Source organism: Branchiostoma belcheri, unplaced genomic scaffold (genome assembly GCF_001625305.1).
Source record: "Branchiostoma belcheri isolate BF01 breed outbred unplaced genomic scaffold, Haploidv18h27 scaffold16, whole genome shotgun sequence".
In the NCBI taxonomy this organism is placed as follows: Eukaryota; Metazoa; Chordata; class Leptocardii; order Amphioxiformes; family Branchiostomatidae; genus Branchiostoma; species Branchiostoma belcheri.
In genome coordinates this window covers 489,846-502,037 of record NW_017803046.1, presented here as the reverse complement: position 1 = coordinate 502,037, position 12,192 = coordinate 489,846, and the positions used below count along the sequence as shown (strand labels likewise).

The 12,192-nt window shown below is 44.9% G+C and overlaps 1 protein-coding gene across 1 annotated transcript in view; it reads right to left on the bottom strand.

The window, feature by feature from the left end:
* Positions 1-1,209: 1,209 nt before the first annotated feature.
* Positions 1,210-12,192, bottom strand: part of LOC109465955 (neuronal acetylcholine receptor subunit alpha-10-like) — a 20,611-nt gene continuing 9,628 nt past the window's right edge. Inside the window, exons 5-14 of the mRNA XM_019763445.1 lie at positions 10,913-11,050; positions 9,882-10,041; positions 9,234-9,482; positions 5,706-5,845; positions 4,525-4,634; positions 4,019-4,157; positions 3,587-3,724; positions 2,367-2,526; positions 1,815-1,916; positions 1,210-1,664 (exon numbers count right to left, since the gene is read on the bottom strand). Of these exons, the coding sequence (XP_019619004.1) occupies positions 1,210-1,664; positions 1,815-1,916; positions 2,367-2,526; positions 3,587-3,724; positions 4,019-4,157; positions 4,525-4,634; positions 5,706-5,845; positions 9,234-9,482; positions 9,882-10,041; positions 10,913-11,050 (1,791 nt within the window). The remainder of the gene's footprint in view (positions 1,665-1,814; positions 1,917-2,366; positions 2,527-3,586; positions 3,725-4,018; positions 4,158-4,524; positions 4,635-5,705; positions 5,846-9,233; positions 9,483-9,881; positions 10,042-10,912; positions 11,051-12,192) is intronic.

Here is a 12,192-nt window from a genome sequence, read left to right as displayed (position 1 = left end):
ATGCCATTCTTTTATAACTATAGTCTGTGCGGACATTGATGAATTCCATCCTTTTCACTTTTCCATGCTATTCTAATAAAAAACGTTCCAGTAGATTTGACAATCCCGTTTGTTGTGCAATTAGTCTTTACTGCGAACAATTTTGAATTCGAAATACATTTTACTGAAAACTGTAATGATATAATATTAATTTACTATACATTAAAAGTCTTGTAGGAACAATGTTTTCTCATTTTCATTCACGGAGTGTAAAAGAACATGGGGCAAGAGAAAGAGTAACATTTTTTGTAAAATGCCCTAGTGGAACAGGGCTTGGAATGATTTTTTTTCCAAACTTGCATTGGGGCAGGTAACATTGAAAATGACCTGTATCAGGCAAATTTTAGTTTCACCGCTGAGAATTTAGAAAGTGTGGATCATACTGCCGTTATTTCTTCTGCACTTCATACATGAAGGTGAATACAGCTAATGAAAATCCATAATCATACACATGCATTACGACCTTGCTCCCGACCTACTCCCAACCATTGGTTGAGGGGAGTTCGGCTAGCGTTCGCGGGGGCTTATTCCGCTATGTTTGACGGGCCTGGACAGCTGCCACCAAAGAGTAACGTGTCCCTTCGATCCTACCATTTAAAGACTGGTCATTAAAAGCCTTTATACCTAGAGGGGCCCAGGGGTTATACTGCTAATGCGTTTCTTGACCTTTTGTTAACAGGTGGTCTCTACAATTACAGGTTCCCCAGCCTGAAATGACGCTGCTGTCATACAGTGGTAGATTTCGTGACAGTGATGTGTGTAGCCAGGACAGAGTTTGTGATTAGCCTTCAGTGCAGGCCTCCGGGCGGGTGGGAGTTTTGATACTGCGTAGAATTTTTAACGCGTTCTTTTGACTGCCGGCCATCCTACAACAACCAGCCGCCCAGAGAAGGTCCGTGGCGCGCGGGTACAAACTTTCTCTGTGCGGCTTGTTGTAATTGTAGGGTGGCCGGCAAAGGAACGCAGAGCCAGTTGGAAATAGTAGAAATCGGCCAATTATATATCAAATAGGGAGATAACATGCCAGGGGAGTTGGTCCGCTAGAGAATACAGTTTGCCGCACTGAAAACTCTAGCGGACCAACTCCCCTGGCATGTTATCTCCCTATTTGGCCGATTTCTAGTCTTTCTAACCGCCTCCCGAATCCTGCTGGTAGAGGCTACATTTGCCTTACAGAAGAAACACAAGGCTGATGGTCACAGAGGCGACGGCGGTCGCCCACATGGCGGCTCTGTCCAGTACAAGAGCCGCCATCTTCCATTCTCCTTCTTCCGCCTCCCCGTCCACTTTATCCCTCAGATAGGCCATGATCTCCTCCACCTTTGATGAAATCTCTTGAAGTATCGGTCGATTTTTGGGGTCGTTCTGGTGCCGACTGTCGAGAAAGAGGTCCTTCATTTCGGTGTCGTCGCCTGACCAGTCGTTTTTGGTGCCGTTACGTGGGGCTGACTGGTCATTAGCGATGTTGCACATACAGAAGAAGGACGCGGTGTAGTTGAGCAGCAGCAGGCGGAGCCAGCGGGGCAGCGGACGGGACGGGTGGGCGGGGTGGGACAGCCGGAGCACCAGGATGGTGATGAGCAGAGAGACGGTCACCAGGACGATCGTGGCCGTGAAGAACTTCCCTGTGAAAAAGTAGATTCAGATTCAAGATTTATTGGTTCGTCGCAGTAAAAAAACGGAATTATAAACCAGTTTACAAAGCATCGACATGTTAAAAATACAGGATTACATTTTGAAATATGCTATACAGGCGCGTGAAAATCATTAATTACCGAGCATGGGAGTGGATGTGGAAGTAGCCGGCAGCTGGGTTGTCAATAGTTGTTGAAACACGACCAGTGACAGGAGGAGCGTGATGGTGAAACCTAGTCTCTCTGAAAACCAGATACAGTTTGTAACATGTGTTGATAGTTAGGATCATTAACATATAACGACTCATGAACAACAAGAAAAGACAAAGACCCTCACAGACGAAGGAAGTCTGGTGAGCGACTGAGGAATAAACAAGCGGATTTGAGAATTATGGCTTAGTGTTCAGTCAATGGATTCCTACCCTAAGGACAATCTGAGATAAGACAGAACGTGTCACATGGTGTCAGAAGTGGGATCTATGCCTTCAAACGAGAAGAGTGGAGAGATCTTGAAGAACTGTACTTGTTGGTCTTCGCATTTCACAAGGAATGCGAATTTTGTAATTCAAGAGTACATGTACAGTGTATATAACGTTCCACCACGGAGCTATAACAGTGGTTACACGTAAGTGTGCATTTCTCTGATATGTTGACTAAAATGAATAAAGATTTTAAAACATTGAAGAGATTTACCTCCGCTGTCGGGCGGGATGTAGAAGGCTGCCAGGTTCAGCATGAGCAGGTCCAGGCAGGGAATCACCATGTTGACGATGTAGAACAGGCGGCGCCGCTTCAGGTGGATGTGCAGCTCGATACTAGGCCAGGGACCCGGGCAGCAGTCATAGTGCGTCACCTGGAGTCAGGGAAACAACACCCGTGAATAGTTTCATCAGGTTGGGAAGTCGCTGATTATAGGGACTCATTTTACACAACCATGTCTTTCAGCCTTTTTACACAACCTAGTCATTCAGCCGTCTGCCACCTTCCTCATGGCAATTCTGACTGGTTCATATAGCACTGCAGCACATGTGTCGCTGCTATAGATACCAGTGAACCAGTCAGAATTGCCCTGAGGAAGGAGACAGACGATCACCAAAACAAACGTCGGATGTGAATAAACACTTGCTTGTGTAAAAAGAGTCTGTTTACTCGGGGGAAACTGAAGTTTATCAAAGCCAGAAAAACATACACACAGGAAAACATACCTGTCCTTGGTGCTGAACGCCATCCACACATAGGAAAACATACCTGTCCTTGGTGCTGAACGCCATCCACACATAGGAAAACATACCTGTCCTTGGTGCTGAACGCCATCCACACATAGGAAAACATACCTGTCCTTGGTGCTGAACGCCAGCCACACACAGGTAAACATACCTGTCCCTGGTGCTGAACGCCATCCACACACAGGAAAACATACCTGCCCTTGGTACTGAGCACCATCCACGCACACATACACGCACACACACATACACAGGCTGAAAACCCTTTTCTTTTTGCACGATGTTCGAGATGTTGTGAGCACCGTACAACAACGATTTGATTGGAGCATCGTCACAAAACACACACACACACACACACACACACACACACAGAGACAGAGAGAGAGAGAGAGAGAGAGAGAGAGATAAAAAAACGTCAATTTTTCATCAACAACCAAACAGACAAGCTCCATTTGCTAACCACCCTTCGTACAAACTCCATGCGGCATACCTGTCCTTGGTGCTGATCACTATTCACTATGTGCGTGACAGAGAGAGAGAGACAGACAGACAGAGAGAGAGAGAGAGAGACAGAGAGAGAGACAGAGAGAGAGAGACAGAGACAGAGAGAAAACAATATACCTCTATTTTTATGTGGAGGTTGCACGCAGACGAAAGTGTTTACTTACCAAGGCAAAGACACTTTTATACCTTTCTCTCTACTTTCGTATGTGTCACTTCAAACTGGTCGTTCTGTTGAAATGCTGTCAGATCCATGGTGGCAGAGACGTTGCGGAGATTCAAGTCGTTTCCACCATACAGCCAGGAGGAGAATTCTAACACGCACGTCTACAAGGCAGAGAAAACAAATTGAATATCAGACGGAGTATAAAACAAAATCCACTCTTTACGTGTCTCGCGTGGACCTTTACGTGTGTTTTAAGGCATTAATGTACTTAAAGACAGGAATTCGTGCCAAGACAAAGAATTTCGACCAGTACGTATACCTCTGGTCTTCTTCAATAGACTGCCCCAGTGAGACCAGTCCTTGTATTGGAACAAACGTATTGAAGGTCTCCTCCAATACAATTTCAGGGAAGCATTGAAGAAAGGAGGGAGTGGGGGGCGTAAAGAAGCCCTTACCTGTTCGTCATAAGGAAACTGGCTGACGTCCACTGCGCACGTGCTTTGGAACAGGCCGGGCTGGCGCCAGGCGACACGGCCCTCACTGGACACGCTCACGTCAGTCACCGGCAGCAGGTTTCCCGATCCCTCTCCGATACTAAAAACAGCAGTTAAAGACATCTGAATCAATTTCAGGCTGGTAAAAGGAGGAAATATACTGGGTGAGCAAATCTGTCTGTTATTGACATTTACTGCCATTTCTTAGCACATTTTATTCATCATTTCATACCAGGAGGGTTGAAATAGCATTGTTTGAGTGCTGCCTGTAAATAGCTATACTAGCCTACGATAGCAAAACAAGCAACCATTTTCCGTCAGTTCTGAATGTGTAACGGGGGCTTCAGCCAACCTTGGTCGGCTGGTGTTCGAGGGAAGGTTCTGAATGTGTGACAGGGGCTTCAGCCAACCTTGGTCGGCTGGTGGTCGGGGTAAGGTTGTACGAGTAACAGGGTCTTTATACTCACTTGTTGATGAGGAAGACGTCCGGTCTCCAAATTTCTGAAGATTGGAATGTCGTCGTGGCCAGGCCGTCATATTGTGACATGTTCCACTGCAGGAATTCATCTGTCCAGTACTGAAACGTTCATCAAAAACACCATCTCCATGTTTCAACATGATAATAATTCTGTTCTTCTTTATCTGATTGTACTTTAAATGTTCTGTAAACTTCAAATATCGTATTACATTATAATTTGTGGCCCAAATTAGTACTTTGACAGTTAAAGAAAGTCGTTTGAAATAGACCAAAACGCCACGTGGATCAAGAATGCAGTCTGGATAAGAAAGTCAAATGAAGTATTATAAATGAACCGAGACGAGGGGGGATACAAACTTAGACACGTTTGAGAATTGTGTTCTCTCCGCAAAAGCGCCACCTACGATGTACATCGGTTACATGTAACAGTTACAGCGACGAGAAGCAGTACTCCAGTCAGAAGTTCCAAAGAAAGTGGTCTGATAGACATCGAAACGTATTGCAGTCTATAGATATGACTGGTTGTGTAAAGGAAATTCCTATATCCAACTACATTAAATTGCATTTCATTCAGTAAACTGTCCAACATTAGTATTCTAAGTCTCCGTATTTGTTACTTACTAGTCGCAGCCATAGCAGTGTTGTGAAGACTTCCTTTAGTTCGTTCTGTGGTACAAAATACACTGTTAAGGTATAATTTGGGAAGTGATCTTTTCCATGGCAATATACAGTAGCACGGTATCTCTTCACGCGATACCCAATGGTATTTAGCAGGTGGGTAGGTGGGTTGAACCGGATGGGAAAGGTTAATTTTTAGGCGCCTGGTGATGATTGACCTTGGTACTGCAGGAGGAATTTTTGTAATATCTATAGCGTTGGACGGCCTGTATAGTTGTTCATATAGCTGTATGGTACCATCTGGTGATGTCTGTGGAAAAGGTACGGAGCGTGTTGTAAACAAACATGGCTGTGTTTCCAGGTTTCAAACTTACTCGTAAGGTTTTATATTTTGGCATATCCAATTCCTGAATGGTACTTATTTGCAGTGGAGTAGGGTTGATTTAACTTTAATACTTTGTACAGAAATGACCAAAACATTTTCTTGATGTATCTTCCTAATGTTACCATGGAGCTACCTCAATGCTGTTACATAATACAGGTTTAACGTACCAGTCCCACAACTTGTCTCAGCGCCACGTCGACGTCCAGTGTAACCGTGGTGCTCTGGTCCCGTACCGGCCGCACACGTCTGTCATAGTCCTCCAGAAGTCTCTTCCTCAGAGGGAAGGCCGCGTATTGTCCAACCACTCCTGGGGAGAATCAGAAGATATAGTCAAACTTTATGAAAGCTCATCTGTGTTGTTAGTTACATGTTTAAAGTTAAAACTTTGATTCAACACAATATACATGTAGTTCTGTCACCTAGCTGGCGCTTTCGACCAGGCCCCATTCCCACTAGATATAAAATTGTCCGGATCAAGCCGAATTGAATCCGGCTTCGAGCCGGCTGCGAATCTGATCCAGATCAAACCAAATCAATCGGCACTATCAGGACAATTTTATCCTAGTGGGAGTAAGGCCCATGTGTATCTGTATCGGTATAGCCGGTAGAACCGCCCTTCGTTATAACACACCAGCTTTAATGTGCGTGCGAAGCATACCACATTTTCCGGTGAATAAGATCGTCTGATAATATTGTCTGAAATGTCAGTCACTTGATGAGCAGGTTTGGCAATGACACCAGTACCTCCAACTGTGACGCAGTTGAGCGAACTTGAATACAACAAAAAACGGTTTGACCTTTTTCTTTGTACCCTTCGCTGTTGAAACGCCGACTTGTCTAGCTTAAGATCGCGTCAAAATGTTTTTCATTCTTCTTTTATTCCAGCCAATTGTTAAACCAAACGTGAATTGATTATTAGATCGTCTGGATTATGTATATAAACTCTGTAGTGTGTCTCCTTTTTTGTCAAATAGATCTGATTGAAGGCCAAATGACACGACAAAGACAATCACTCTGTACGATAAACGAAAAATACACAGTAGAGGAGATTCATTCCTCAAGCTAACCGACATCTCGCACACTGTGAAAGGCTGAATAAAGTTCTAAACGGAATCTATGGTGGCTCCAGATGTCTTACTGTGGGACGACTGCGTGTGCGAGATGTCGGTTAGCTTGAGAAATGAATCCCCTCTGCTATATACTAGTCTATGAAAGTGTTACAGAGAAAGGTCCAAAACTAACGCCCTTCCCTCATACCTGGGTTACTTGATCTATACTTATGCATGGCTTATTCTTCAGTCCGTTCTAGTGAATTGTGCAAGGGGCTGAGTGTAATATAATAATAGAGATTAGCAGAAGACACGCAAGTTACCACAATGGACACATGCATTGACACGCCAGTTGAAGCCTTGGTTATTTGTGGAGAGTAGACTATATGATTATGCCTCTCACCGATTTACTAGTTCGTTAACTGAGTTAATCTCCAAGCAGGTCCTGGCAGCCAGGCAGTATCCAGTGTATGGCATTAGCACCGATCTACTTGTACTTGGAGATTACTAGTATCCTGACTAACAATGGGGTCTTTTTGGCTACCGTAAGACTCGAAATACTTTTTTTCTGTATACCTGCAAAACAGACATTCACCGCTATATTTCGGGATAGTCATATATTTGCCATAATTCAGCCTAGCTCAGTGCTTATAGAACTTAGAAGAAGTCAGCCATTTGGCTTTGTATTGGGCAACACCGTGAGAAAACGACAACGTGTCACCCCACGCATAGGGTGAACGTAGTTCACTCAGTCTGAGCATAAAATCCTCTTTAGTCACAGTACACAAATCATGCCCAATAACGTAAATATAACACAGTTATTGGTTCGCTACAACAGACACTGACTACTTGTAAGTTTGATACAGTTGTTAACCTACCTTGTAAACAGTAGACACATACAAACATAGCACCGACAAGAAATTTGGTACGGACCTCCATTTTCTGACGTACTCCCAGACACAGAGAATGTTAACAAACGCCAAGGTGTGGCCCCTGGGCATGCTTACTGTGAGGAGTGGTCACTAATGTTGGCATGTGTACAATTATCCCATGGTGCAGAACTAATACTATAATACATAATGTCAACACAGGTTACATTATTGGCCAAGTGGCCTTGAAGGTAGGCAAGACAAGCTGTACTATAAAGACTACTCTGAAAACGCCAGTTCTATTCTATGTGAACGTACTGTTCTTCGGTTCCACCTTTGATGTCTTATATACGGGCTATATTTATCATAAATATATAGCAGCAAGTAAAGCTCCATGGCCAGTCACACATTCAGAACCTTCCCCCGAACACCAGCCGACCAAGGTTGGCTGAAGTTCGGGAGCAGTTTGACTTACTTTCAATCGAATCGAATTTGAGTTAAATTGGAGTCAGATGTGACTGCCAAACATGCTCCGACCTACACCCGAACACCAGCCAAACACCAGTCAACCATGGCCGAACCTCCCGTCCACACCCGCATGTTTTAAACATTTTTATAACATTCGACTGGTGCAGCCGAACACCAGCCGACCTTAATCACGACTTACTCCTAACCATGGTTGGGGCGAGTTCGTCTAGTGTTCGGGAGACCATTTTTAGCTATATGTGTGACAGTTAGGGGCTTGAGAGAAGCCCTGCATCAGTCGCCACGGCTGGAGTGAATACAGACTTGATGATACCTTGATGTATACACCAGGGCCGGTCTAACCAGATGTGGATAAAGGAGGATGTAATTCATGTTGACCACCTATGATTAGGGGTTATCAGTGCAACAAGATGGCTGTGCATTGTTGTCCATGGCGTCATAGTGATGTCTACTGTTCAACATTTGTTGGCTGTTGGCTTTTCTTGTCGTGCCCAAGGTTGGCACCCGTGGCTACATCTCCTGACTCTTTGTTTTTCCCATGTATTTCTAGAACAAGTTAAGTTAAATTTATAATGATAGTTAGTTTTATTTTGTACCTGTTAACTGTGTCTGACATTTTGTTGTGACCTGTACTTAGCCCATCGGGGCAAACATGTGTACTAAACGCCATTCATTCATTCCTTTCCATTCTTTATTCCTCCATCCTGGAAGAGCTAGTACAGCTAGTACACTCATTCATTCATTCATTCATTCACTCACTCATTCACTCATTCATTCACTAAATCATTCATTCACTTACCAGCAGCTCTAATCACCAGCACCAGCTTTGTTGTTGAAGGGCAAAATGGGACGTGCATGCATATATATGATCTTAGATTGCTTACATTTCGTCAGTTTATTCTATTCCTGTCATATATTTATTTGACCAGACTTTATAGACTATACAGTGGGTGAAGACCACAATTATTATTATGAATAATCAGTTATGATACATACATTATCTTACTGTTTCATCCATTGCTGTTATTGTCATTATATGAATAGGATTAATGGAGGAGCAGTCCCAGACTAACGGCCACAGAGGCAATGGTCGTTAATATCATAACCACCCTGTCCAGAACCAACGCCGCCATTTTCCAGTCGTCCTGTTGCTCCGCTTCCCACTCCATGTTGCTCACGCTGGTCGCCATTTCTCTGATATGTCCCAGAATCCTTTGCATGTAGCTGATGACAACAGGTGACCCCCCAGGATACAAACTTCGCTGTTGGTCGTTGGCACTAGTAGTAGCGCCCGTCGCCCTCATTTCGACTCCGGAGACTTCCCCTGCTGGTTTGTTCCTCTCATGATGTCGAAGATCTTGTTTCTGTGCCTTGACGATACCGAAAAGGCACAAGAAACTAGCGACGTATTTCAGGAGGACCAGGCGGAGCCATCGAGGCAGCGGGCGGGAGGGAGGGCTGGAGTGAGTCAGCCGGATGACCAGGATGGTCGCCAGGATGGACATCGTGACGATGACGATGGTCGAAGTGAAATACTTCCCTGTTGAGGCATGAGTGACATTATATCAACTTTGTAGTAAATTACAATCACAAAGATTTTTTCAATTAAAATATTTCAATCTTTGGTGCAAATAATGCCCCTTTAAGAGATTCTATCGAAATCTGTTTTAAAATGTTTTATGTAGTTTAACATGACAAGAAAAATGCTCATGTACCTAAAAGGGGAGTGGCCCTGGAAGTTTGCGGTAGCTGACCAGTCAGGAGCTGTAGAAACACGACTAACGCCAGGAGGATGGTGATCGTGAAACCCAGTCTCTCTGGAACAAACAGGACAAAAAATCTGAGATGTCAAACTTCCTGGAGTCGCAATAATGGTGATTCTAAACAAACAAACAAACAAACAAACAGAAAACAAACAAACAAACAAACAAACGCATACCTCCGCTGTCCGGTGGTATGAAGAAAGCTGCGATGTTGAGAATCAACATGAAGACACACGGGATCACCATGTTCACCATGTAGAACAGGGGAAGCCGCTTCAAACGGAGGGTCAGGACAACACTCGGGTACTGCTGTGGGCAACAGTCGTACTTTGTAACCTGCAACACAGGGAGGACGCGTAAGTCACGCTTATACTAACAGTCCATGACATAGTTGGCGCACTGATCAGCAAAAGGCAGGCAGATTTAGCAATACTCGATATCACCAAAGCTTTGGAAAAAGTCCCCCATGCCCGGCTTATCTCATTTTTTATTATGGAATCCATGGCCCTACACTGAATTGGTTAAAGGCTTTCCTGACCGACAGGGAGCAAACAGTAGTGGTAGAAGGGAAGGCGTCGGCTCCAGTTAGAGTAGCGTCCGGGGTGCCCCAAGGAACCGTCCTGGGACAATGCACTGCTCTCCCTCTTGTATATAAATGACCTACCAGATCAGCTTGACTCAAATGTGAGGTTATTTGCCAATACCTGTCAATGGCAAACTGACAGCATTCTTGGTACAGTCGTGCATACGTCGTACAGTCTTCAACTGTCTTGACTCTTGTTACGAAAATAAAGCTCTTATAGATCCTTGATGGTGGTTGATTGATTCTGTAATAGCCTGCTTGAAAATTCTATGATATGAAAATTGTACGACGTCCTACGAGAAATGTGACTGCGCCTTGAAATATTAATTGGTTTACCGAAGGCAAACATATTGTTTTTGCTCTGTTTCCTCTTCTTCTCCAAACGAATAAGATCAATGACCTAAACCAGACGTCTGTCGCCATGGTAACTAGTGTTGGGTTACATCATGTTGCAATTTTAAAGCAGGAGGGACTTAGACTCCTGTCTGACAATATATATGAATGGTTTTGAGTAAGACAGAGCAGACCATATGCGAAGGTAAATATTATGCATTTTAGCGTGAGGGACGTTTGGCTACTGTTCTGGAGGCCAAATTCGTGAAAGTGTGAAAGGGGCTAACCTACATTTCTTTTTGCCGTAGCGCTTGTGAGGGTAAACTGGTCACTTTTCTGGTATGCAGAGATGTCAATATCGTCTGACCGTGTGGTGACGTCCAACTCTTCTCCATCGTAGATCCACGAGGCAAACTCTAGGTGACAGGTCTATGAAATATAAAATTTAGAAGATGATACATTTTAACTTACTGTATAACAGTATAGGCATAACGTCTAAGGCAAAGTATGATGCATTTCCCCAAAACTGTAACAAGAATTCGAACAAGAACTACCCTGGTCAACTCTGGTCAACTCGGTCAACTCAGTCCACTACCCTGGTCAACTCGGTCAACTCGGTCAACTCGATCAACTCGGTCAACTCGGTTCACTACCCTGGTCAACTCGGTCAACTCGGTCAACTCGGTCAACTCGGTCAACTCGGTCAACTCGGTCAACTCGGTCCACTACCCTGGTCAACTCGGTCAACTCGATCAACTCGGTCAACTCGGTCAACTCAGTCCATTACCCTGGTCAACTCGGTCAACTCGGTCAACTCGGTCAACTCGATCAACTCGGTCAACTCTGTCAACTCGGTCAACTCGGTCCACTACCCTGGTCAACTCGGTCAACTCGGTCAACTCACTCAACTCAATCAACTCGGTCAACTCGGTCAACTCTGTCAACTCGGTCAACTCGGTCAACTCGGTCAACTCGATCAACTCGGTCAACTCGGTCAACTCGGTTAACTCTGTCAACTCTGTCAACTCGGTCAACTCGGTCAACTCGATCAACTCGGTCAACTACCCTGGTCAACTCGGTCAACTCGGTCCACTACCCTGGTCAACTTGGTCAACTCGGTCAACTCGATCAACTCGGTCAACTACCCTGGTCAACTCGGTCAACTCGGTCAACTCGGTCAACTCGGTCAACTCGATCAACTCGGTCAACTCGGTCCACTACCCTGGTCAACTCGGTCAACTCGGTCAACTCACTCAACTCGATCAACTCGGTCAACTACCCTGGTCAACTCGGTCAACTCGGTCAACTCGATCAACTCGGTCAACTCGGTCAACTCGGTCCACTACCCTGGTCAACTCGGTCAACTCGGTCAACTCGGTCCACTACCCTGGTCAATTTCTCGGTCAACTCGATCAACTCGGTCCACTACCCTGGTCAACTCGGTCAACTCGGTCAACTCGATCAACTCGGTCCACTACCCTGGTCAACTCGGTCAACTCGGTCACTGGTCACTCGATCAACTCGGTCAACTCGGTCAACTCGGTCCACTACCCTGGTCAACTCGGTCACGT